General features: G+C 44.8%; 1 protein-coding gene across 1 annotated transcript in view; it reads right to left on the reverse strand.

Annotated features, from left to right (window-relative positions):
- Positions 1-8,932, reverse strand: part of LOC136587568 (cadherin-like protein 26) — an 85,710-nt gene extending 76,778 nt beyond the window's left edge. Inside the window, exon 1 of the mRNA XM_066586236.1 lies at positions 8,902-8,932. Coding sequence (XP_066442333.1) covers positions 8,902-8,931 — 30 coding nt within the window. The 5' untranslated portion in view covers position 8,932. The remainder of the gene's footprint in view (positions 1-8,901) is intronic.
- Between the last annotated feature and the right edge of the window lie 15,787 nt (positions 8,933-24,719).

Here is a 24,719-nt window from a genome sequence, read left to right on the forward strand (position 1 = left end):
TCTCTTCTTTTCACGTAACTTCAGAGCTTTGCCTATTTGTGGACTGCAATCGCCGTAGGTGCAAGAGGTACATTAAAACAGCAGTACATCACTTCCCTCTGCCGTAACTTCTCTTTGGCACATAGCTCCCCTATAAAGTACCTTGCTATTCCAGTACATGCCCATTATTAACATCCGCATAACATATCAACCTTTTGAGTCAGGTCCATCTGTCAGAATCAGTCCAGCGTCTCTAGTGTATGCACACTTGGCCATATGAGACCGGCCTTACATGTCTGGCATCTTTTCCTTTATTTTAGCTTGGGCCCATGTCCTCTTCCAGGACCAAGTCTTGTGTGGGAAAGGAGCATCTCTTTCCTTACACGTGGTCTGTGTCTTTCTCTGAAGTATGGCTTCTTTCTGTACCCTTTGACCCTAGGGTGATTACCCCAGGGTCAAAAAGTCCTTCCGATGTCCCCAGTATCTGCCCTCTAGTCATCAGGGCTGGTCTACATCTCCCGTGCTGATTGACCAGCATTGGGACAGTGCTCTAGTCACAATTCATAATGGGCACCACCACGTGCTCTGTGGCCCCTTTAAGACCTGCTGCTGGTTTCTTTGCTTTTCTCAGTCTGCTTGGGGCTATGACGCAGCTCCCAGGCTGTTTTATATGCCTACGGGGTGCCAAAAGTTTCACAGGATTAAGGGCTTGGCTTCAGACCCCTGTTATCCCCTATCACGGAGCTGATCTTCTGAATTTGGACGCACTATTTATGTCACCACCCACGTCATCAATGGGGGTGGGACCCCACTCTCAGCCTCATAAGGACCATAACAAAATGGCACTATCCAGCGCTCCTTTGACATGGCATCTTGTGCCCTTCTCTGTCTCCTCACCCCAGCTGTGGCTCTGGCCAGAGGGGGGGAGCTTGTTATATGGCATCTGTTAGTGGTCACAGAGCTATTTCCCCACTCCCATTCCCAGTTGAGTACCGGACCAGAGTCGGCGGGGCGCTCCCAGAAGCTCTGTACATCAGCAGAGCTATTATGTGTAATGGAAGGTGCAGGGCACACCCTTTACATTAGGGGAAGTGACAGGGAGCTTTTTATACTCACCCACTTCCTGGTTCCCGCGGTATTCCCCTCTAAAATCCGGGCGGCACACAAAATTCTAGCTGTTTTTAGAGTTCTGTGCATTCTCCCATAGGAGACCCTGCGAGGACCAGGAAGCGGGTGAGTATAAAAAGGACATCACCCGCCTCCCCATCACCTCCCCTAACAGGACCATAACGTAGCTTATGATGCTGTATGGAGGTGACCGGTTCCCTTTAATTCTGATGGGACGTTGGGTTTAGTGCAGTAAACTGCAAAATATGCTGCCAGACAATTGAGATCTATTGTTCTTAACCCCATTAATCCCAGGTGGCACCTACGATGACACAGAAAGCCATCCATGAAGCATGTAATGAGCTTACGATGGGCACTCTGTCAGCATGGATTATTAGAGGGGAAGACAGCAGCCAAACCGAAGTTGTGTAATTTGCAATTAGAATAAATATTTGATAGCTACATCTGCTTGTTAATCTGCACAGAATGAGCCGCGGTACATGTGCTGTGTGGACGCTCCCTTTAAAGAGGGAATATAAGCAGAAAAATAAACAGAGAAATGCTAATTTGTGCAAATATCCTCACATCTCTGATTATGCGAGCTCTGATCTCTCAGCCAAGCAAAATGATACAGTATCTATTATAGATGCTAATAAAACAGCGCTACTAGTGGCCAAACTGAGGATAGAAATGAGATAGATAGATAGATAGATAGATAGATAGATAGATAGATAGATAGATAGATAGATAGATAGATACTAGAGATGAGCGAACGTACTCGGATAAGCACTACTCGTCCGAGTAATGTGCTTTATCCAAGTATCTCTCCGCTCGTCCTGAAAGATTCGGGGCGCTCCGCTGCTGACAGGTGAGTCGCAGCGGGGAGCGGGGCAGAGCGGGCGGGAGAGAAGGAGAGAAAGATCTCCCCTCCGTTCCTCCCCGCTCTCCCCTGCAGCTCCCCGCTCCGCAGCGCGTCCCGAATCTTTCAGGACAAGCAGAGAGGTACTCGGATAAAGCACATTACTCGGACGAGTAGTGCTTATCCGAGTACGTTCGCTCATCTCTAATAGATACCCACCCAATTTCAAAAAAGTTGGGCAGCTGTGTAAAAAGAATGCAATGATTTGGAGATCTCATCTAACCATATTTTATTCACCATATAACATATCTTAATAGAAAAGTGAGAAATGTTTCATTTCATTTAAACAAACTAAATCATTTAGGAATTTATGGCAGCAACAATCTAAAAAAAGTTGGACCAGAGCCATGTCTACCATTGTGCAGCATCTGCTCTTCTTACAACAGTCTGTAAACACCTGGGAAGTGAGGAGACCGATTGCTGGAGTCTTACGAGAGGAATGATGTCCCATTCTTCCCTGATGTAGGTTTCTAGCTGCTCAGCTGTCTTTTCCCTATTTTTGGACTAAAGCTATTCTGCCTGGCAACAGCTTGCGCTTGATTGGCTGCTTGCCATAGTAATCCCTCATTGGTAGTGGCGGAAGGAGTTGAGTCAAGCCCAGGAAAGTGAGCAGGGCGAGGCAGGATGTGAGGCAGAGAGGAGAAAAAAAGTGCGGGAAAGCGGCAGAAAGTGAAGGAGTAGAAAGGAGGAGTTAGAGAGTCATTGTCAGGAGGTGGATGAGTGAGGAGGTCTATCACAGTGCTGCAAAAATTAATATGCCCCGACTGGAGAGTGGGGTTGCACGAACTGCCAAAACAAGTACAGAGTAGAGGAGAACAGTTCTGGGAACCGTCTACACAGCAGCAAGTTGTACAACCCCCTGTTAAAGCAAGGTCAGTAAAAGTGCCAGCAGCCCTATCATAGTCACTCTATCTTCTACACAATCTTCTGAAAAACAACCCTCAGATAACTAGGACTGGTGTGACTTTTTTCTGCGTAATGTTAAAATAGAGAGAGAAAGCGTTGAAGAGAACTGTTTGTGGTATTCTTAGTACAGGAGCAATGTTAATCTGTAAAATGCAAAGACGTACGCAACACTGTGAATTTTGCTAAGTGTGTTAAGAAGTGCTCAGTAAACTGTGTACCTTCGGTTTACAACAAAGCAACGTGCACTCGTCTAAGTTATTTTGCTACCAACAACTTGAGTTCTCCCCACAAAGGTACTGATGTTAAATGACAAAATCGATAGAGATAGTTACTATCATCATCGTGCCTCTTCAGTTGTGTGCGACCGAGCTAGGCCCTTTTCAACCATTGTTGGGAGAGATTGCAGAGCCACCAATGACATCCATCTTGTTTACCCGTGGGCTCCTCCGCAATGGCTTGCCTTCGCTCAGGCGCCGCACAAGCTGTTGTGATGGGTACAGTATGTGGTTTATCATTGTCTTGCTGAAATATGCAAGGCCTCCCCTGAAAGAGACATTGTCTAGATAAGAGCATATGTTGTTCTTAAACCTCTATAGACTGCTCAGCATTGATAGTGCCTCTCAAGATGTGTAAACTACCCATGTAATAGGCACTAGTGCAACCCCATACCACCAGAGATGCAGGCTTTTGAACGGTGTGCTGATAACAAGCTCAATGGCCCCTCTCCTCCTGAGTGCACTAGACACGGTGTCCATAGTTTCCAGAAAGAAGTTCAAATTTTAATTACTTTGACCACAGAACAGTTTCCCATTTTTCCTCAGTCCATTTTAAATATGCTTTGGCCCAGAGAAGATGACAGCATTTCTGGATTATGTTTATATATGGCTTCTTCTTTGCATGATACAGCCTTAGCTTACATTTGTTGATCACACAGCGAACTGTATTCACAATGATTTCTGGAAGTGTTCCTGAGCCCATGCGGTGATTTTTCATTACAGAATCCTGCCTGTTTTTAATGCAGTGATGCCTGACAGTCTGTAGATCTCTAGCATCGAATATTGACCGTTGTCCCTTGTCCACATGAATTTCTCCAGATTCGCTGAATCTTTTGATGATATTATGTACTGTAGATGGTGGAATATTAAAAGTCTTTGCAAAATTGAGGAACATTTTTCTAAACGGAACAGATTGATGAACCTCTGTCCCTCTTGGCCTCTCAAAGACTCGGCCTCCCTAACATGCTCTTTTTATACACAGTCATGCGACTTAGTAGAAAATTGCCCCTCCGGCTGTTTTCATTAGTACCACTTACTTTTCCAGGCTTTTGTTAACCCTATCAAACTTTTATGATGCCATTAAATTTTAAATAAGTTAATTTTTTAAAATAAAATGAAAAAATGTTTCACTTTGAACTTCTGATGTGTTCTATGTGATCAAATTTGCCGACAACACAAAGCTAATGAGGGATGTATAACACTAGAAAAGAGAGACAGGATTCAAAAAAATCTAGACAAGCTTAAACAGTGGATGATAAATAACATAATGGTATTTAACAGAGTAAAATGCAAAGTCCTACATTTGAGTAAGAAAAATTAAGAAGACCACAAACAGAATGGGAAGAATTGGCTAAGCAGCAGCACATGTGAAAAAGACTTGGGAATACTAATAGATCATAGACTGAACATGAGTCAACAATGTGATGCAGCAGCCAAAAAGACAAATCCTACCACAGAATAGGTAATAAAAGCCTGATCAATAGGGGTCTCAGCAGTGAGACCCCCATCAATCACGTGAAAAAGGGATCACTTTTCCACGCTTAACCCCCATAGTGAGGAAGACATTGAATGCAGTGATGCACACGCACAGTGCGCTCCATTCATCATCAATGGGCACTGCTACAGAAAGCCGAGTACAAGTATTCAGCTTCTGCAAAATGTGACATCACTGCAGATGGGGGAAGCATCCCCGCAGTGACGAGAAAAGGAGAACACGAGTCCCTCGTTCTTGAGAACTGTTTGGGGTTTCAGCAGTGAGACCTCCAACGATTAGACTTATGCTGTGAATAGGTGATAAAAGTCTATTCTGGTACAACCCTTTTACGTTTTTCTTCAAGCACAACCTGGCAGGAGAGTGTGTCCTCACCTGAACTTTTACATAAGTTTTCTTTCACATGGGGCTGGAAGATGTCCAAGCTTGAGTGAGGGCAATGCCAAGCAAAATCTTGCTACGGGGCCAAGCACTCTCAACACGAGTTCTTCTATGTACATTTACACATAGTTGAAAGACCGTTCGCTGGTGGTGGTGTAACACGGGTTCAGGATGGTGTAGTGGCCTGGAATTGGGGTATCTTTAGGGTAGGCGTATGTCTGTCTCACGGAAACTGTTTTGTGAATATATGTCTTATGTGCTAAATAGCCTGTCTTGTCGCCCTTCCCTCCCTCCCCACTTTAACCTGTGAGTTGTCGTTGGTCTCGTGTGGAGGGCATTAGTGGGAAGAGTTGAAGTCTGAGAGATAGAGAGAGGAAGAGATAACCGAGATGTAGTCGGTGGAGGAGGATGTGTCAGCGTGAGGCTAAAGCTGACTTATGCTTCTGCCTCCACAGAGCCATGGGTTTGTCTCACACTCCGTGAGACATACTAGCAGCAGGACTAAAACTTAAAGCAGTGGCTTGTAATAGTGCCTGCTGGGAAATATAACTGAACACCAAGGGAGAGAGACAGGAGTGTTGAGCAGAACGCTGTGTCATGAGAGTATCCCCGGGGATCATCAAATCGGATAACTTGGACTGAGGGCACCTAGTAACGGGAAGGAAAAGTGCCTCTTAGAAGGAAGTGTAAGAGTGTGTGTAATGGAGATGAATCAGAAGTCTGCTAGAAGTGTCGTGTCTGAACTGTCATTGTGCTGTATTCTTGGAAAATCAAAGTTGGATTCTGTGAGTAAAGGAAACCTCTGGTTTTGAAAGTTACCTTTGTGTGTGGGCTCTATTATTTGCCGAAGAGTAACTATCTATAGGAAAAGAGGTACTGGCGTCACGTGACAACACAGTGAAGATTTACTGCCACCATCTACATTTTGCATCTGTGCGCGACTGAGTTAAGCCCATGCCGCCATAAAGCCACCCATAACCATCATCTGAAGAACATCCCCTTGGACTCCTCCGCAACGGCACGCCTCAAGCTTGGACGCCACAGATGGTGCAGCGATGACAAATGGGAGGCAGAGGCGGCACGTTTTTTTTCTACAAAAATAACATTACTGAAAGTTACAGCATAAACAGGTTACACATCACATCAGGTATTGTACACGGTCATATAACATTTCCTACTTAACGCTTACAACGCCATGCGTTCTAGATCATTAAGCTATGGCATCATTTTAACTCTTTACACTAACAGTCCCAAAAGTCCATTTCACCCCCCCCCCCCCACCCCCCTCTGGCCAGAGATTTTCTCTCATATGGTACCTGGGGGGTCGTAGACTCCCTCTCCTCCCAAGCTCTGTGGGGTGCTTCACCCTAATGGTCAGTTCGTTGCTCCATTAGAGCACTTCTTTGCCCCCAGGTTGTCAGGTCCAGTTCTGTGGTGACTTTCTCTTCACTGCTGTTCCCTAGTATAGGGACAGCGCTATTTTGTTGCCCCTATTTACTGCTGCTGCCTCCACCTACTCTGGAACTGCGTTGCCACTCCTGTCCGCTTCTCTGTCTAGACTGGAGCTGTGACGCAGTTCCAACCCTTAACACCGGGTGCTTAGCGCACCAAAAACTCCCGTGCTCAAGAGGGATGAAACGACCTCTCATGGTCCCTAATAGAGGGACCTGTCTTCCCAGTGCTGGCATGCTACCCGCGTCAGCACCAAATCACCAGGGAGCTAGAACTTCCTGCACACAGCCTCTTGGGAGGCTTAACCAAAATGGCAATGTAGAGGGTGCTTCAACATGGTGTCTGTGATATCTGCTTATGCTCCTCTCCCTGGCTTTGGCTCTGGCCGGCAGAGGGGAACAATCAACATTGGCAAACGCCTTTCGTCTCCTCAGCATTTTTCCACACCTGCCTAAAACTTCTGCACAGTACTGTATATAACACTGTGTAGATGGGTATGAGTATAAACGTATCGGCACGTGTGCGGGGGTCTCTCATCCAGTCTACAATACTATGGATAAATGCCTTTCTAGTTAAACCACTGAGGAGCCTCTTGGTGTCGGGGGTCAGTCTAATGTCTAGAGGTCACCCCTTTATCTGGGAGCAACAAGGTCAATAGAAGTAATCTGTGTGCCAGTAGTGTCCTGTAGATGACAAACTGAGCTCTGCTACACCTGTCAGTAGTGCAGTCTATGTTACACACTGCCGGTCTATGATTCATCTTCGGAGATTTATACAAGGATCAGACTTGTAGACTCCTGTCAGGTGGAAGTCACTTAAGTGCAGCAATTGTAGAGTAAGTTCCGTAATTACTACAACTCACTCTAACACATAAATGACATGATACATTTTTTTTGAGGGTCAGTACGATTACGAGGATACCAAAGTTATTAGTATTTTTTTAGGTTTTTGCACAATAAAAACACTTTTTTTTTTTTTAATTATTTTTCTGTACATTGCATTCAAAGCCTCATAACCTTTGTATTTTCCCATGGACAGAGCTTTGTGAGGGCTTGTTTTTGTGGGACAAGCTGCAGTTTTTATCGCTATCATTTTGGGGCACCTGTGGCTTTTCTATCACTTTTAGTGAACAAGAACAAGATAAGTATTTTGCCTCCTTTTTTAGGTTTTTCTTTTTTACATTTTTACAAGTGCAGGATAATTAGTGACTTCAATTTATTGTACAGGTCGTTATGAAAACGATGATACCAAATATGTGGGTTTTAAAAAATATTTTTTTTTTTATAAAAACGTAAATGTGCGCAAAAAGGTTTTTAGCTGTTGTTAATTTTTAACATTTTTTTTTAACACTATATTTTTTTACAGTTTTTTATGTCCCAGCAGGGCACTTGAACCATAAAAGCTCTGATCGCTATGTCAAAATACTTTCTTTATATGGGTTTACATAGGACTGCAGGTAATCCTATAGCGTTACAGATCTAGCATGCGCTAAACTAATGTTTGGCATAGCCATCACAGTTGGGGCTACATAAATAGTGTAGGTGCTCTACCATGACTATAAAACACAACACAAAATTCACGAAGTGCTGCGTCTGTACCCATGTACAAACAATGCAAAGAGTATAATATATATTACAGTTACATCTGTATTATATAACTGCATGTAAACCAAATATACAGCGCAGTCCAAAGAGTTTAATGAAGACATTCAGCTCTGCTACATCTCTCAATGCCAACCTGAAGCGGGTCAAAATGAGACGCGCCGCACGCCAATGATTATAATGATCATCAATGTTGGGTCAGACCATTATCTGCCCTATAGAATGCCATCATCTCTATCGGTGCTTTTACACAGGTGATTTTCCGTACGAGTTTGGGGAGTTGCGAAACGCATAAAACTCGTACGGAAATAGAATGTATTGATTTTAATGGGTCCATTCATATGTACGATTTTTCTGTCGCAGCCACGCTGTGAGATAGAAAAAATCGTAGCATGTGCTATTTTTAGGGCGATCTCGCCCGTTATTTTCCATGGGACCAGAAAAAAAAATTGCATCGCAGTCGCATACACGGGTGATTTTTATGTGCGTGTGATTTTTTTTTTTTTACTTTTTCTATAGAAATAACATGTGAGTTTCTTGCACCAGAAAAACGCGCAAGAAAATCTCATGCACAGCAAAACACATCGGGCTCACATAGAAAAATCACATATATAGTACCGATATTGCGCTTGTCTGTGTAAATACAGCCTAATGGTGTAGACTACAACTCTCAGCATGCTCTGACAGCCCGTCATGCTGAGAGTTCTGAGTTTACTGGAGAGTAATGAAAAGTTTTCACAATGTTTCATACATTCCAAGAACAGATTAGAAGATTAGATCATTTCTTACCACGAGAGCCTTCCCAGCAATCCCTTCCATGGTCAGGTGCAAAAACAGCAACCTCAAGCGCCAAGATCCGCAGTCAGAGTCTTGTGCAACTTCACACCTCAGAGAATATTCCTTTATTCCGCTCCCTGTAGGACTCCCCACCCCACCAAACAAGAAAAGTATCCGGTTATGCAAATTCTAGAACCGTTTTGTAACTTGTAAGTTATTATGTGCTGTGTGTTATACCCCAATCCATCATGATGTTGTATAGGTCTCCCTATCTGACCCGTCGAGGCCCGGATTCCACAAGACCTCTGAAGGTGTCGTGTACTAAGACATCAGCAGCAGATCCTGTAACTACTGTAACCCACCTGCTGCGGCTGCCGGCCTCTGTGAATCGGACTTGGTTATCAGCACATCCCATAGATGCTCCATCAAACTGAGATCTAGGGAAGTTAGTGCCGAGTCTTCACCTCATCTTATCATGTTCTTGCAGTGTGGCCAGACGTATTATCCTTCTGAAACTGGCCACTGTGGGGGGCATGGATGGCAGGTACACCATCAGTGGACATCTCTGGCATGCACACTATTATCAAAGAGATTGTGTTTGACATATTGTTCTGTTGCATCTCAGAGTTGTGGTTATGTTTTTCACCACCCAGGGCAGAGATACAACTTGGTGCCACCCCATGCTTGACCAATTAATGTGTTTTTTTTTCTTTCTACATTGTGGGGTCCAGATTTGGACATCCAATAGTAACGCCCCCTGAGTGGTTTCTGGACAGCCATGATGTAGCTGAAATATGTGATGAACAGTTAGTTGGCATAGTGTGGTGTTTCCAGTGCTAGGTTTGGAGTCGCAGGTATAGTAGCCATGCAGGAACAGAGAGTAGTCAAAGGAGAGCCAGGAGGTCTTAGGTTGAGGTACAAAGGAGGAGGTGGGTATCATGGTTGGGAGGAAAGCAAGAGGTCAGTATCGGTAGTTCTCAAGTTGTGGTACAAAGGAGGAGGCAGGTATCGTGGTCAAGAGGAAACACAGAGGTCTGTATCGGTAGTGCTCAAGCTTCCGTACAAAGGAGGAGGCAAGTATCATGGTCAGGAGGAAAGCCAGACGTCAGTTTCGGTAGTTCGCAGGTTGTAGAGGAGCAGGCAGGAGAGAAGCTTGACTAAGGCTGTGAAGCACAATAATCACGCACTTAAGCAGTGGCAGGGTCAGACTTTTATCGTTAGCCTAATTGGGAACTGGGCGGAGCTAGAACAGGGGAACAGGCCAGGGAACATGTGATCATTGCTATGCTTTAGCAGAGGAGTTGTCCAAGGGCTGGTCGGCTCAACAGGGAGAGCTGCTGGCTAGAGTATAGTAGGTTCCAGGTTCGATCCCTAACACACTGATTATTGTCTATGTTGTGATTTTGTGGGTAAAGCAGATGTTTACTAGCAAAATTGAGCAGCCATTTAAAAATAAATTTGAAACCGCCCCAAACAATATCTTGGCACAGCTCTCAGCTGTACATGCCATTTTGTGGCCTTATTCAAAGCCCATGGGTATAGCTAAAGGCTCACAGACCCTGGTGCAAAAATTCAATTAAGGGCCATCAAAGCTATTTCAGCTACTCCAGCAGTCCTCCTATACATGTGACTGGTCACCCGTTCACCACATCAAAAGTCTTTAGCCCTTAAGGTATCTCTTCCACTGCTTTCCTACAGCAAGCAGATGATTGCTTTATTTTGACTGTAGGCCTGGTGCCTCCCTTCCTCACTGCACCCAGGGCACATGCCCCTCCTGCCCCTACTGGCTACACCCCTGTGCAACTGCAGCATGTGCAATGTTATAGGGAAACCTCAGGCAGCAAACTGTTAGTAGAGTGTCTAAGACAAGTACATTGCTATAGGGAAATATGCTTTCCAAAACTCATCATTTTCAGCTGCACGAGTCTGCGTGCTCTATTACAGATAAAGGGTAGAAAGACCACCTTTCACAGTGAACCCCTCATGTGTGAAGGGGGTAGAGAACACGTACTATATATAAGAATGCTAGGGTGGAAGTAGTAAGGAGAGGACATCTGAGATCAATAGCTATGGTAGAAATTCTGAATACCTGCTCTGGGCACTAAGGAATCTTGTCCAGTGCCATTATGCTGTGCCCATAATCCATATCAGTCACTCCCATCAGGCGCTGCTGCCCATTAGCATCACAAGTTTTCTTTCCCGCAATTACTAAAACAAATGTCATCCTAACAGGGAAGATAGCATTCTTCTAAATGATCATTTATATTCCCAATGATCAAAGTGTACAAGATAACTCACCCCGCAGCTAATGAGTGATGCCAGGCAGCGGGCACAGCCAACGGCTCCTCGATCGGAATTTGTTTCTCCTAAAGTAGAAAGCTGACCTTTCTTCAATTGCATTGCTGCTATACAACACGGGCTTTATGAGGAGTTAACTAGTTAATGGCTGCAGTGTACTCCTCCTGCAGCGGATGGGAATTGTAGTGATGATGAAAGTTAAAGGGGTTTTCCAGGCATGAATACTATTGATGATATATCTTCAGGAAAGGTCATCAATAGTTGATTGGCTGTGTAGTAGCCAGAACTGCAGGCTGAGGTTTCATTGAAATCAATGGGAGTTACATTTGCAATTACAGGGTTTGGCCACTACACAGGGGTCGGAGCAGTTGGTTCCACTCCGACCCCTGTGTATACTGGCGCTGACACCATGCGCCCAATTGGACCCTTGCCAATCAACTATTGATGACCTATCCTGAGTAAGTAAGTGAACTCATGAATTTAATAACTTCTACATCCCTATTTAGCAGCAATCACTTCTATCAAATGTTTCCTGGAGCAGCAAAGTAAACTTTTAATGATGTCTGTGGGCACCGGAGGTTTGGGAGTTGCCTGCCACCCCAAACCTCCTCGGTATCAGTACTATTAGCGGCTCCATTGTGAGATATGAATGCATGTAGAGAGGAAATTATAGGCCTGCGCCCAACTCAAAGTTCCCTCAATTCCCATTGAATACATTGTTCTATGTCATGAAAGGTGAAGTCATTTGTCTGAGGAAATAATAGAAGGATTTTTGCTTGAAGCAGCTTTTGTTTGGAGTCTGAAGTCCCATTAAAAGGATCCCATTGGAGAGATTACATTAACAGCCATGTGCTAATCACCGTATCTGGGCCGGGGGCATCATATGCAAGAACTCTGCTTTCGGAATTGATGGAGAGACATTGGCACCAGGCTGTGTCAACTTCCTCAATTGTTTTCTTATGACCTGAGGGATGGCTTCAAGGGTCAGATGAGACTCTGAAGGACGAGTTTATGTAATATATGGAAGCGGTAATATCTGGAATTATGGATAAGTAACAACATTAACTGTAGTCGTTCCTCTCCATCAATAGAGTTCATCTCTATCACAACAACCCTGCACTATTAACGCATCATAGAATCCTAGAATGGTAGAGTTGGAAGGGACCTCCAGGGTCATCTGGTCCAACCTCATGATCAGTGCAGGATTCAATGGAGGCCCTCCATTCTGGACACCCCTTTGCAAGTTAGACCCAACTCATCAATGTATATATGTACTATATGTTTAATCTGAATGGCAACCATGTAATACCACATTTTCCTTGAATCAGTTGCAGCTTACTGGTTGTGGTAATCTGTTGATGACTCCAACATTAAAGGGTTATGTGTCCAACAGTCGTCCCAAGAAAGTCATCCCTTAGGCAAAAGATTGTGTAGAAGGGCATGCCGACCTCTGGACAACATTACACAATTTAATTAGAGATATAATATGCCCAAAATTTAAGTCACTGTGTGCATTTATTACTTATCCTGTACTGACCCTGAGTTACATCCTGTATTATACTTCAGAGCTGCACTCACTATTCTGCTGGTGGAGTCACTGTGTACAAACATTACTTATCCTGTACTGATCCTGAGTTACATCCTGTATTATACTCCCTAGCTGCACTCACTATTCTGCTGGTGGAGTCCCGGTGTACATACATTACTTATCCTGTACTGATCCTGAGTTACATCATGTATTATACTCCCTAGCTGCACTCACTATTCTGCTGGTGGAGTCACTGTGTACATACATTACTTATCCTGTACTGATCCTGAGTTACATTCTGTATTATACTCCAGAGCTGCACTCACTATTCTGCTGGTGGAGTCACTGTGTACATACATTACTTATCCTGTACTGATCCTGAGTTACATCTTGTATTATACTTCAGAGCTGCACTCACTATTCTGCTAGTGGAGTCACTGTGTACATACATTACTTATCTTGTACTGATCCCGAGTTACATCCTGTATTATATATACCCCAGAGCTGCACTCACTATTCTGCTGGTGGAGTCACTGTGTACATACATTACTTATCCTGTACTGATCCTCAGTTACATCCTGTATTATACTCCAAAGCTGCACTCACTATTCTGCTGGTGGAGTCACTGTGTATATACAGTACTTATCCTGTATTGATCCTGAGTTACATCCAGTATTATACTCCAGAGCTGCACTTACTATTCTGCTGGTGGAGTCACTGTGTATATACAGTACTTATCCTGTATTGATCCTGAGTTACATCCAGTATTATCCTCCAGAGCTGCACTCACTATTCTGCTAGTGGAGTCACTGTGTATATACAGTACTTATCCTGTATTGATCCTGAGTTACATCCAGTATTATACTCCAGAGCTGCACTCACTATTCTGCTGGTGGAGTCACTGTGTATATACAGTACTTATCCTGTATTGATCCTTAGTTACATCCAGTATTATGCTCCAGAGCTGCACTCACTGTTCTGCTGGTGGAGTCACTGTATATATACAGTACTTATCCTGTATTGATCCTGAGTTACATCCCGTATTATAGTCCAGAGCTGCACTCACTATTCTGCTGGTAGAGTCACTATGTACATACATTACTTATCCTGTACTGATCCTGAGTTACATCCTGTATTATACTGCAGAGCTGCGCTCACTATTCTGCTGGTGGAGTCACTGTGTACATACATTACTTATCCTGTACTGATCCTGAGTTACATCCTGTATCATGCTTTAGAGCTGCACTCACTATTCTGCTGGTGGAGTCACTGTGTACATACATTACTTATCCTGTATTGATCCTGAGTTACATCCTGTACTATGCTCCAGAGCTGCACTCACTGTTCTGCTGGTGGAGTCACTGTGTATATACAGTACTTATCCTGTATTGATCCTGAGTTACATCCAGTATTATACTCCAGAACTGCACTCACTGTTCTGCTGGTGGAGTCACTGTGTACATACATTACTTATCCTGTACTGATCCTGAGTTACCTCCTGTATTATCCTCCAGAGCTGCACTCACTATTCTGCTAGTGGAGTCACTATGTACACACATTACTTATCCTGTACTGATCCTTAGTTACATCCTGTATCATGCTTTAGAGCTGCACTCACTATTCTGCTGGTGGAGTCACTGTGTACATACATTACTTATCCTGTACTGATCCTGAGCTACATCCTGTACTATCCTCCAGAGCTGCACTCACTATTCTGCTGGTGGAGTCACTGTGTACATACATTACTTATCCTGTACTGCTCCTGAGCTACATCCTGTATTATCCTCCAGAGCTGCACTCACTATTCTGCGGGTGGAGTCACTGTGTACATGCACTACTTATCCTGTACTGCTCCTGAGCTACATCCAGTATTATACTCCTGAGCTGCACTCACTATTCTGCTGGTGGAGTCACTGTATACATACATTACTTATCCTGTACTGCTCCTGAGTTATATCCTGTATTATACTGCAGAGCTGCACTCACTATTCTGCTGGTGTAGTCACTGTGTACATACATTACTTATCCTGTACTGATCCTGAGTTACAACCTGTATTATACTCCAGAGCTGCACTCACTATTCTGCTGGTGGAGTCACTGTGTACATACATTACTTATCCTGTACTGCTCCTGAGCTACATCCTGTATTATCCTCCAGAGCTGCACTCACTATTCTGCTGGTGGAGTCACTGTGTACATACATTACTTATCCTGTACTGATCCTGAGTTACATCCTGCATTTTACTCCAGAGCTGCACTCACTATTCTGCTGATGCTGTACCATAGTTTTAATGATTCCTCCATGTGCAACCTGTAATTCACAGTTAAAGGGGTTGTCCCGCAGAAGCAAGTGCAGTTATGCTGTTCTGTATGGCCATATTCTCCTCTGGTCGCCGGAACAGTCGCGCTTGCGCAGAGCAGATTCCTCTTCTGGATGGTCCGGGCTCACGAGCTGCGTCCTGGCTCCTCCCTCTTCTCCGCGTCATCACGTAGCTCCGCCTCTGTCACGTGGTGCCGATCAGCCAATGGGGTGGCTGGAATCGGCAGTGGAGCGCAGACTACAGAAGAACATCCATGGTGCACCATGGGAGAAGACCCGCGGTGCACCGTGGGAGAAGACCAGCGGCAGCCATCTTGGACAGAAGATTTTTTAAAGTTGCTGAACGGGGATTCAGGTAAGGGAATTTTTTTTTTAATAACACCTGGCAGCAGTATTCCTTTACAGGTATAGGGGGACTGGGGGGGAAAAATTTTCTCTTTAGGCGCGGGACAACCCCTTTAAGTGTTTTTTTGCCACTCTATGTGCAACACAATTGCATCGTCTGAACACACCCTTACGGCAGCTTCACACGCTGTGTATCTGCTGCAGGCTCTCAGCAGTGGACATTCTGCAGTAAATATGCAGGAGTACTACATTGACCAGATCTGCACCTGAGACTAATTTCACACGGTTGAGCACGATATCAGGTTGTGAAGCTTGGCCCGCTTTCGCGCTCACCAATGTGCGAGGTACCAGCAGGTGTGAGGTGTTCTTGTGTCAAAACGCCTCCCGTCTCTTCTGTACAGTTGCAATCCTCCGGCGTGGCTTTCAGCCACCCCAGAGGATGGCCAAGGGTTTCACATTGTTTTCAATGACAAACCTCGCATCGCACTCGCAAGCACTCACACGCCATGCAATGTGTTTTCCAGCCCCATTGAAAACAATACGCAAGTCGTTCCGAGAGAACGCCCAAAGATAAGACATACCTCCATTTTTTCAGCTTCAATGGAAGCCGTCGGCGCGGAATCCACACAACAATGGAACATGCTGCGATTGATTTCCATTTGTGTGCATGAAGAATTGCTTTTCAATAGCATGCTATGGGTGGGATTTGCTGCAGAATCCGGAGGCGGTCACCCACTGCAAATTCTGCTATTCAAATCCGTCCGTGTGCATGAGGCCTTACACTAGTTTTTGCCCATTATACAACGAACACATTTCCAACAACCCATTGTGCCCCTTCGTGATCAGACAAGAGGCGCGTCGCTCAGAGGTTCGTGTGCTGCAAGCTGCAGACTTAATCAAAGTCACTCATCAATTTCCCCTGACATTAATAAAGTAGCGGATGACGTCTGCGGTTCCTGTTCTATAAACAGTGGTGACTCGCCCGCAGCCTCCAATTACTGGCAAACTACATCTCCCAGCATCAGCCTGTCAGGACCTGTGCGGGGTGTCTCAACAGATGAAGGGCGGCAAACTGTGCACCGCTGCTATACATCATCTACTTCAAAGGGTTGTAGACAAGCACACACATCTATAGGTGTAGGAAGTTATGTGTGCCTATGTGACACAGGGGGCTCCTCCGACACCAAGGAAGGCTGGGACTGACGCGCCCCTCATAGCTACTCTGCATTCGGAAACCCTTTTTTACATTTGTTCGGTTGTGGCCCTATGCAAATTAACCAAAAAAATCAAGTTTGTCCCCATCATTCTACACTCAACACCCCATAATGACAAAGCGACGACAGAAGGTTAGAAATCTTTGTTCATTTTTGAAAAATGAAACACTAACATTGCAGTGCCATAAGTATTCGCACCCCGTACTCGGTAATTAGGTGAAGCACCCTTGGCAGCGATTTCAGCCTCCAGTCTTCTGGGTCACGATGCCACAAGGTATGCACTCCTGAATTTGGGGATTTTCTGCCCTCTGTCAGGTTGGATGGGGGCCGTCTGTGGACAGTCATTTTCAGGTCTCTCCAGAGATGTTCGATTGAGTTAAAGTCAGGAATCTGGCCACTCAAGGACATTCACAGAGTTGTCCCTAAGCCGCTCCACTGTTGTCTTGGCTGTCTGCTTAAGGTCATTGTCTTGTTGGAAGGTGACCCTTCTGCCCGGTCTGAGGTCCATTGTGCTCTGGATCAGGTTTTTATAATCTCTCTACTTTGATTCATTCAGCTTTTCATCAACCCTGACCAGTCTCCCTGCCCCCAGCATGATGCTCCACCACCAGACTTGACTGTAGGGATAGTATTGGGCAGGTGATGAGCGGCGCCTGGTTTCCTCAGCAATTGAGTCCAAAAAAATCCATCCTGGTACCATCAGACCAGAGAATCTTGTTTCTCACGGTCTGAGGGTCTTTTAGGGTCTTTTGGCAAACTCCTGGTGGCTTTCATGCTTCTTTCTGGCCCGTCTGCTATAAAGCCCAGATTGGTAGAGGGCTACAGTGATGGTTGACCTTCTGGAAGTTTCTCCCATCTGCACACAGGATCTTTGGAGCTTAGCCAGAGTGGCCTTTGGGTTCTTAGTCACCTCTCTTATCAAGAGAATAGAACTAAAAACTGGCAGTGGAGAAGGCGCAACACTCCAGGTTAAAGCAGGTAGGAAGTGGCCAAAGGTGTGGAAAACTTCTCCTTATATTTAATAAAGTTCACCTCTCCTGCTCCTGCCCTGGCTGAGCCTCACTATACAGGCAAACAGGATCTCATTATTAACCCTTTTTGGGACCCACAAAATGCTTGTATATTTTAAACACTAGCCAAACTGATGAAGGTGTTATCCCCGAGATGCGTTTTCGTAAGCTGATCACGTACTTTATTAAATAAAAGGAGAAGTTTTCCACACTTTTGGTCACTTCCTACTTGCTATAATCTGGAGTGTTGCGCCTTTTCCACTACCAGTTTTTAATCCTATTCTCTTGCTCTGTCACGCCCACCCAGTTGGTGCGTCATCTGGTCAGGCAGCACCTCCACTATTGAAGATACCACTCTACTATCTTCACCCCGTATGTAGTATCATTGTTCACAACAAACATAACCGTACGGGTTTTGCTTCACCCCTCTCTTTCCTCCTCGTCCACATCCTCTCTTATCAAGGCACATCTGCCCTAATTACTTAGTTTGGTGGGTTGGCAGCTTTAGGAAGAGTCCGGGTTGTACCAAACATCTTGTTACAGCCGTTCTGAGGCCTGCACTTTGCTTGCAGGCCAGACCAGGTTTTGGGTATGCCCTTGCTTCTCCTGGAGCTGAGGGGTGTGGTAGTTGCAGGAGTAACGTCAGTCAGCACCTGGTGCTAAGTAGCTTGGCTCCTACTTAAACAGTGCCAGCATGATCTCCTGTGCTGGTCAATCCTTCAGTTTCCTTTGGACAGCAACGGAGGAACACACCTTGGCTGAAGCTCCTAGCTAAGTTCTTTTATGCTTTGTTTGGTTTTCTGTTTGCTCCTTTCTGTTGTGCTAGGGCTCCCTGACAGGGACTGGTCAGTGGCCCAGGCATGCGTGCGGGCTCGCACTTGTCAGCGCGGTCGGTCCGCCGAGTAGGCAGGGTCCCCTCCCGGGTTAGGGGACGATAGGGAGAGAATTCCCCTTAGCTTTTGTTTCCTTTTGCACAGTTCTGCCTTTTGTTTGTGTTTTTGAGGTTGCATGTCCGGTGGACGCAACACATCTTCCATGTACGAATTATGGGGGCCGCTGTCTCTTGGGAACTTTCAGTGCAGCAGAAATGTTTTTGTGGCCTTCTCCAGATCTGTGCCTCCACACAATCCTGTCTTTGAGCTCTACAGGCAGTTCTTTCCTCCTTATGGCTTGGTTTTAGCTCTGATATGCATTGTGAGCTCTGAGAACTTATATAGACAATTGAATTTCCCACGGGTGACTCCAATCAAGGTGTAGAATCATCTCAATGTTGGTCAAGAGAAACAGGAGCCCTAAGAGCTACATGTCAAGTGTCATACTAAAGGGTGGGAATACTTATGTGAGTGCAAAATATTAGTTTTTAATTTTTTAAAAATGTACAAAGATTTTTAACATTCTGCGATCACTTTGTTATTATGGGGTATTGAGTGCAGAATGATGGGGAACCTGAATTTTCTTTTTTCAATTTGGCCAAGGCCACAACATAATAAAGACATTTTACGCCTGATCTGCACTCACAGTTGGCACTTTAAGGACACTGCTAAATGTTTAATTGGATCAAAGACTGTCAATGATCATGAATAATCTCCTAGTCATGAACTTGCAGTATTGTTGTGGACAACTTTTGCTGTAGCACTTGATTAACACATTATAACTAAAGATGAGCGAGCATGCTCAGTAAGCTCAGTTAATCGAGCGAGCATGGCTCTTCTCGAGTAACTGCCTTCTCGTCCGAGAGCACTCAGGGACATGAGGGCTGCAAATAAGAATTACTCACTTCTCCGGACGCTCCGGATCTTCCCTTCTTCGCAGCCTGATCTTCTCTCCATCGCGGGCAGATCTTTTTTCTTCAGCCCAGCGGATGTGCTCGGTACGTCGGCTGCGTGCCACGTGCATGCGCTGGGCACATCCGCCGGGCCGAAGAAAGAAGATCCGACCGCGAAGAAGGAAGATCAAACCGTGAAGATGGGAAGACCCATACCGTCCGGAGCAGGTGAGTTTAATTCAGGCGCGGGTCTCCTACGGATCCGGACGGCTTCCATAGGCTTCAATAGAAGCCTGCAGGAGCCGTCTCCGTGAGAGACCCGCACGAAAATGGAGCATGTCCGGATTTTTTCCTGCACACGGGACCCGCGCCTGCAGGGAAAAATGACATCCGCAAGTATTTAACTACCCGCCGGTATCTAGTGCATCCCTATGGGGCGCGGATCCGCGTGTGGGAAAAACGCTTCAGATTCTAATTCTTAATTTGCCTGTGGACATGAGGCCTAATAGTGCAGGAACTAAAGAGTTTAATATAACAGATTACATCAATTCTGATTCGATGAATGTTATATATGTAATATCATGCACGAAGTATAATTTACACTATGTCGGCTGTACAGTCAGAAAACTGAGAACTAGGATAGGAGAACACATCCGACACATTAATAATCGCAATACCAATCATTCAGGAGTGGTCGAACATTTTTTGGAACAGCATGCAGGAAAAATTGATAGTTTTGTGTTTTTTTGGCATAGAGAAGATTAAGAATAAAACAGAAGAAAACAAAATGTAGATCGTTTGGTAGTTTTGAAGAGAGAAGGTCACTGGATTGTGACATTAGAAACTAGATTTCCAGAAGGCATGGATATTAAAACCGATCGTCTATATATTGGTGTATTAAATAGATAACTTTTTGATTATTTAATATTTATGGCACATTTTTAAAAAATGAAGGGAAGACAGTAATATTGAATGAGAAATGTTTTAGGGATGGAATTATTTATATGAATACATTGTCAAATAGTATATTTTAGATATAGTAGAGAACAGTATTGTGAAATTTAAAGTAGTTAGAAAAAATGAACTATTGCATGAAAATTAAGTTTAATATCATTAATTGATAACAATTTTTTGTGGATGATACATAAATGATTATAGTAAAGGTATTAGTAGTATATTGAATCCAAAATTTAAGATACGGCATGAAAGCGTTTCTGATGGGAAGGGAATGGTGTACTAACAAAAAAACATAAAATCAATACAAGTATATGCAACGCGTTTCGGTGGAAAAGACCGACTTTCTCGATGCTTGAGAAAGGCGGTCTTTTCCGCCGAAACGCGTTGCATATACTTGTATCGATTTTATGTTTTTTTGTTAGTCGGACCATATTTAGGGTCTGTTTTATTATATTGGTTTTAGCCAATAAAATTGATCCTGTATGGAACACAGCCATTGTTGGAACTTCATTCAAGGTACTTCCATTTGAAGCGCAGTGAAGGGATTTTTTTCTTTACCTGGTTGCTATTTACCTATGCTCTGAGGGATATCGGGTTATCCTATGCTGCTGCTCTCCAAAGTATTGGATCCCGGAAGTATCTTTAAAAGACCCATTATAAGCAAACTGGGATGTTTGGGTGCAGGCGTGTTGCTTAGGTAGCACGCTTTGCATCAGGTGAGTCAACTCGTATTTCCTGATTACACTTTTTGTTTTACGTCAGGCGCTCTCCCTGATTATTGTTTTTGAGACCTGTTGGATCAATTCATGGTGGCATATCTCAACGACATTCTCATATTCTCTGACAGTTTGGAGTAACATCCAAGTTCGGGTGGTCTTGGAACGACTTCAGAATAATAACCTCTACATCAAGTTAGAGAAATGTGAGTTCAAACAGACCCAAATACAATTCTTGGGATACATTATCTCCCCAGAGGGCTTAAGTGTGGATCCCAGCAAAATTGAAGCGTTCCTGGATTGGCCCATTCCTACAAATCTGAAGGAAGTACAGCATCTATTTGGTTTCGCGAATTTCTACAGAAAGTTTATCAAGGACTTCTCAAAAATCATCTCTCCCATCAGCTCCCTCACAAAGAAAGCGCGCACGTTTTTCTGGTTCCCAGAGGCACAAACTGCTTTTGAGAAACTAAAGACTCAGCAACAACACTGATCCAACCAAACCCAGAGTTGCCTTTTGTCATGGAGGTGGACGTTTCCGACTCCGTGGTGGGAGCCATTTTGTCACAGAAAATGGGAGATAAGATGCAGCTACACACTTGCCCATTTCTATCCTACACGTTATCACAACTGAGAAAAACTATGATGCGGGGAACAAGGAGCTTCTGGCCATTAAAGTGTCTTTCACCGAGTGGAGACACCTCTTGGAAGAAGCCCATCATCCAGCAACAGTTCTTACTGACCATAAAAATTTAGATTTCCTCCACACTGCCAAGAGGTTATCTGCGAGACAAGCACAATGGGCCTTGTTCATCTCCAGGTTTAATTTCTTTGTGTCCTACCGCCCCGGTGCCCGAAATGGCACAGAGTTTGAAAAGAGGGCAAATACAAATGACACAATCCTGTCCCCTAAAAATTTTTTTGGGCATCTTACACTCTTAAGACCTCCTAACAAAGCTTAAGGGAGGATACAAAAAGGACCTGTTCTTGAGTCATCCTTCTAAGGATGTGAAGCTTTCCTTTACAGAAGGGCTTTGGAGGCGAGAACATCAACTGTATGTTCCCAAAGCTTCTTGACTCGAAGTCCTTCAACTAGTCCACAATTCCAAGCTGGCTGGTCACCTGGGGCCTGCAAAGACTTCAGAGCTTCTACTTTGTTCCTTCTGGTGGTCTGACTGCAGGAAGGGATGTGAAAAAGTATGTCATTTCTTGCGAGGTATATGCTCGGAACAAGATGCCACAAGCTCACCCTCTAGGGTTGCTGCAGCCCCTTTCAGTCCCATCCAGATCCTGGAGATTTATATCCATGGACTTTATAGTGGTCCTCCCCCCCTTAAAAGGGATGACTGCTGTCCTTGTGGTCATGGATCGACTTACGAAGATGGCCCACTTCATCCCCATAGAAAAGATTCCCACCACCGAGCACACCACAGAGTTAATGATCCAGGAAGTTTTCTGATTACACGGAATTTCGGATGATGTGGTCTCTGACAGAGGGGTGTAGTTTACCTCGAGGTTCTGGAGACATTTCTGCACGGCTCTGGGTGTTACTGTAAATTTCTCCTCTGCCTTTCATCCGCAGGAGAACAATATCTCCTCTGATTTTTCTCCCATCTACAGGATGACTAGGTGGATTATTTTTCAACAGCAGAGTTCACCTATAACAATACTCAACACAGTTCTACCACCCAGAGCCCGTTCTATTCCTAACTACTGTACAAATCCCGTCTTTATTCCTAACCTACCCATCAACACTCCGGTGCAAACAGTTAACCATAGACTGACGGTGTTAGCAGAAACGCAGAAGCAATTAAAAGAAGCCTTACAGGAAGCCCAAAGTACCCACAAGAAGGCGTCCGACCATCATCACTAAGCAGCTCCTATCTTCCAGGTTGGATAAAAGGTGTGGTTAGCCTCCAAGAACGTGAACGTACCCTCTCTCAAACTTGGGCAAAGATTCTTGAGATCTTTCCCAATTGCAGCAAGGGTTAGCCAGGTGGCATTCCAGCTGAGGCTCCCAGGCAATCTGAGGGTTCACCCTGTCTTTCATGTTTCCTTACTAAAACCTTTTCATAAGAATACTTTTGTGGGAAGACATCAACTGCCTCCCCCTCCTGTGAAAGTTCAGGGCCATGATGAGTTTGCGGTAGAGAAGATTCTAGACTCCAGACTTCAGAGAGGTAAAATACAGTACCTTGTGAAGTGGCAAGGGTATAGGCCAAAGGAGAACTCCTGGGAACCAGAAAAGAATGTGCATGCTCCGAAGCTCACAAAGGAGTTTCACAGGAGATACCCAGGGAAGCCGGCACCTGGAATGTCCGGAGACTATCCTCAAAAAGAGGGGCTACTGTCAGGGCTCAAACCCACGACCTCTTGCATGCTAGTCAGGAACCCTCTCTGCTAGGCTATCAGGACTTGGACAGTTCCATTGCTGAAGCCTAACCTTGTTCTGTATTTCCCAAGTTACCTAGTTCCTGCTTCCTGATCTTCACCCTGCCTTTGTTCCTGATTGCACTTCCAATATAAGACTACCACCGCCACTCCTTCATTGAGTGATTTTTGAGCTCCCAGCCTGTAATCAAGCTCCACTGCTACCTCATCCTCTGTATTGCAACTGAGACCACCTGCTAACAACCCGGCTTCCACTTGACTACAATTCCTGCATCATCCTCTGTACTGCGACTGAGGAGACCACCTGCTAACGACCTGGCTTCCAATTGACTACGATTCCTGCCTCATCCTCTGTACTGTGACTGAGACCACCTGCTAACAACCCGGCTTCCACTTGACTACAATTCCTGCATCATCCTCTGTACTGCGACTGAGACCACCTGCTAACGGCGTGGCTTCCACTTGACTATGATTCCTGCCTCATCCTCTGTACTGCAGCTGAGACCACCTGCTAAAGACCTGGCTTCCACTTGACTACTCTCCAGTCTTGCTTGGCTACTACACCTGGGTTCCAATCCAGTGCCGGTAAGACTTTACATTTTATCAAATCTGCTGCTACAGATTGATTGCTTTAGAAAACTTACTTTCATGCACCATAGTAGGGGGTCCTGAGCTAAGGGTGCTCTATTCAGGATTCTAAACTATTGCCTAAAGTGGAAAACAACTATTGGTGAGTGAGATGAAAAATGTTAACTTTATGTAGTCGGGTAAATGCTATAATTGCTGACGTTTATAGCAAAACTACTAAGGTGTGCTGTGCGTGTGTGTGGTCTCTTATGTAACAGTCTCTGTTGTGGCCCCCATAGACAATATGTGCGTCGTCTCAATACCAGTTACGGTGACCATTTTGATGGTTTACATAACCGATCACTGTGCCGGGTGGGGCACATGCATCTTTTAGATGAATGGTAGTTGCCTCAGTGGTGGTGAGAGCAAGCAAGTATGAGACATCTATGCAAGTTTGGGTGCAGCCTGAGTTATAGGCTGTAAGAGAAGCCCAAGAGTCTGCTGAGAAGAGGTCGGGTGCAGCCTGAAGGTTTGAGTTGTAGAGAAGCCCTGGAGCCTCCAGGTCAGAGACAAGAGTGTCCATACCATTGAGCTGATGGAACTTCGGCTGTGACCTACTGTATAGCTCTGAGAGAAGAAGTTGACCAAAAAGAGACCGTGAATGCAAGCCATTGTCAGATTGCTGAGTAATGAAATTGTGTTACCACATTCTGACACTG

This window comes from Eleutherodactylus coqui, chromosome 13, assembly GCF_035609145.1.
Source record: "Eleutherodactylus coqui strain aEleCoq1 chromosome 13, aEleCoq1.hap1, whole genome shotgun sequence".
In the NCBI taxonomy this organism is placed as follows: Eukaryota; Metazoa; Chordata; class Amphibia; order Anura; family Eleutherodactylidae; genus Eleutherodactylus; species Eleutherodactylus coqui.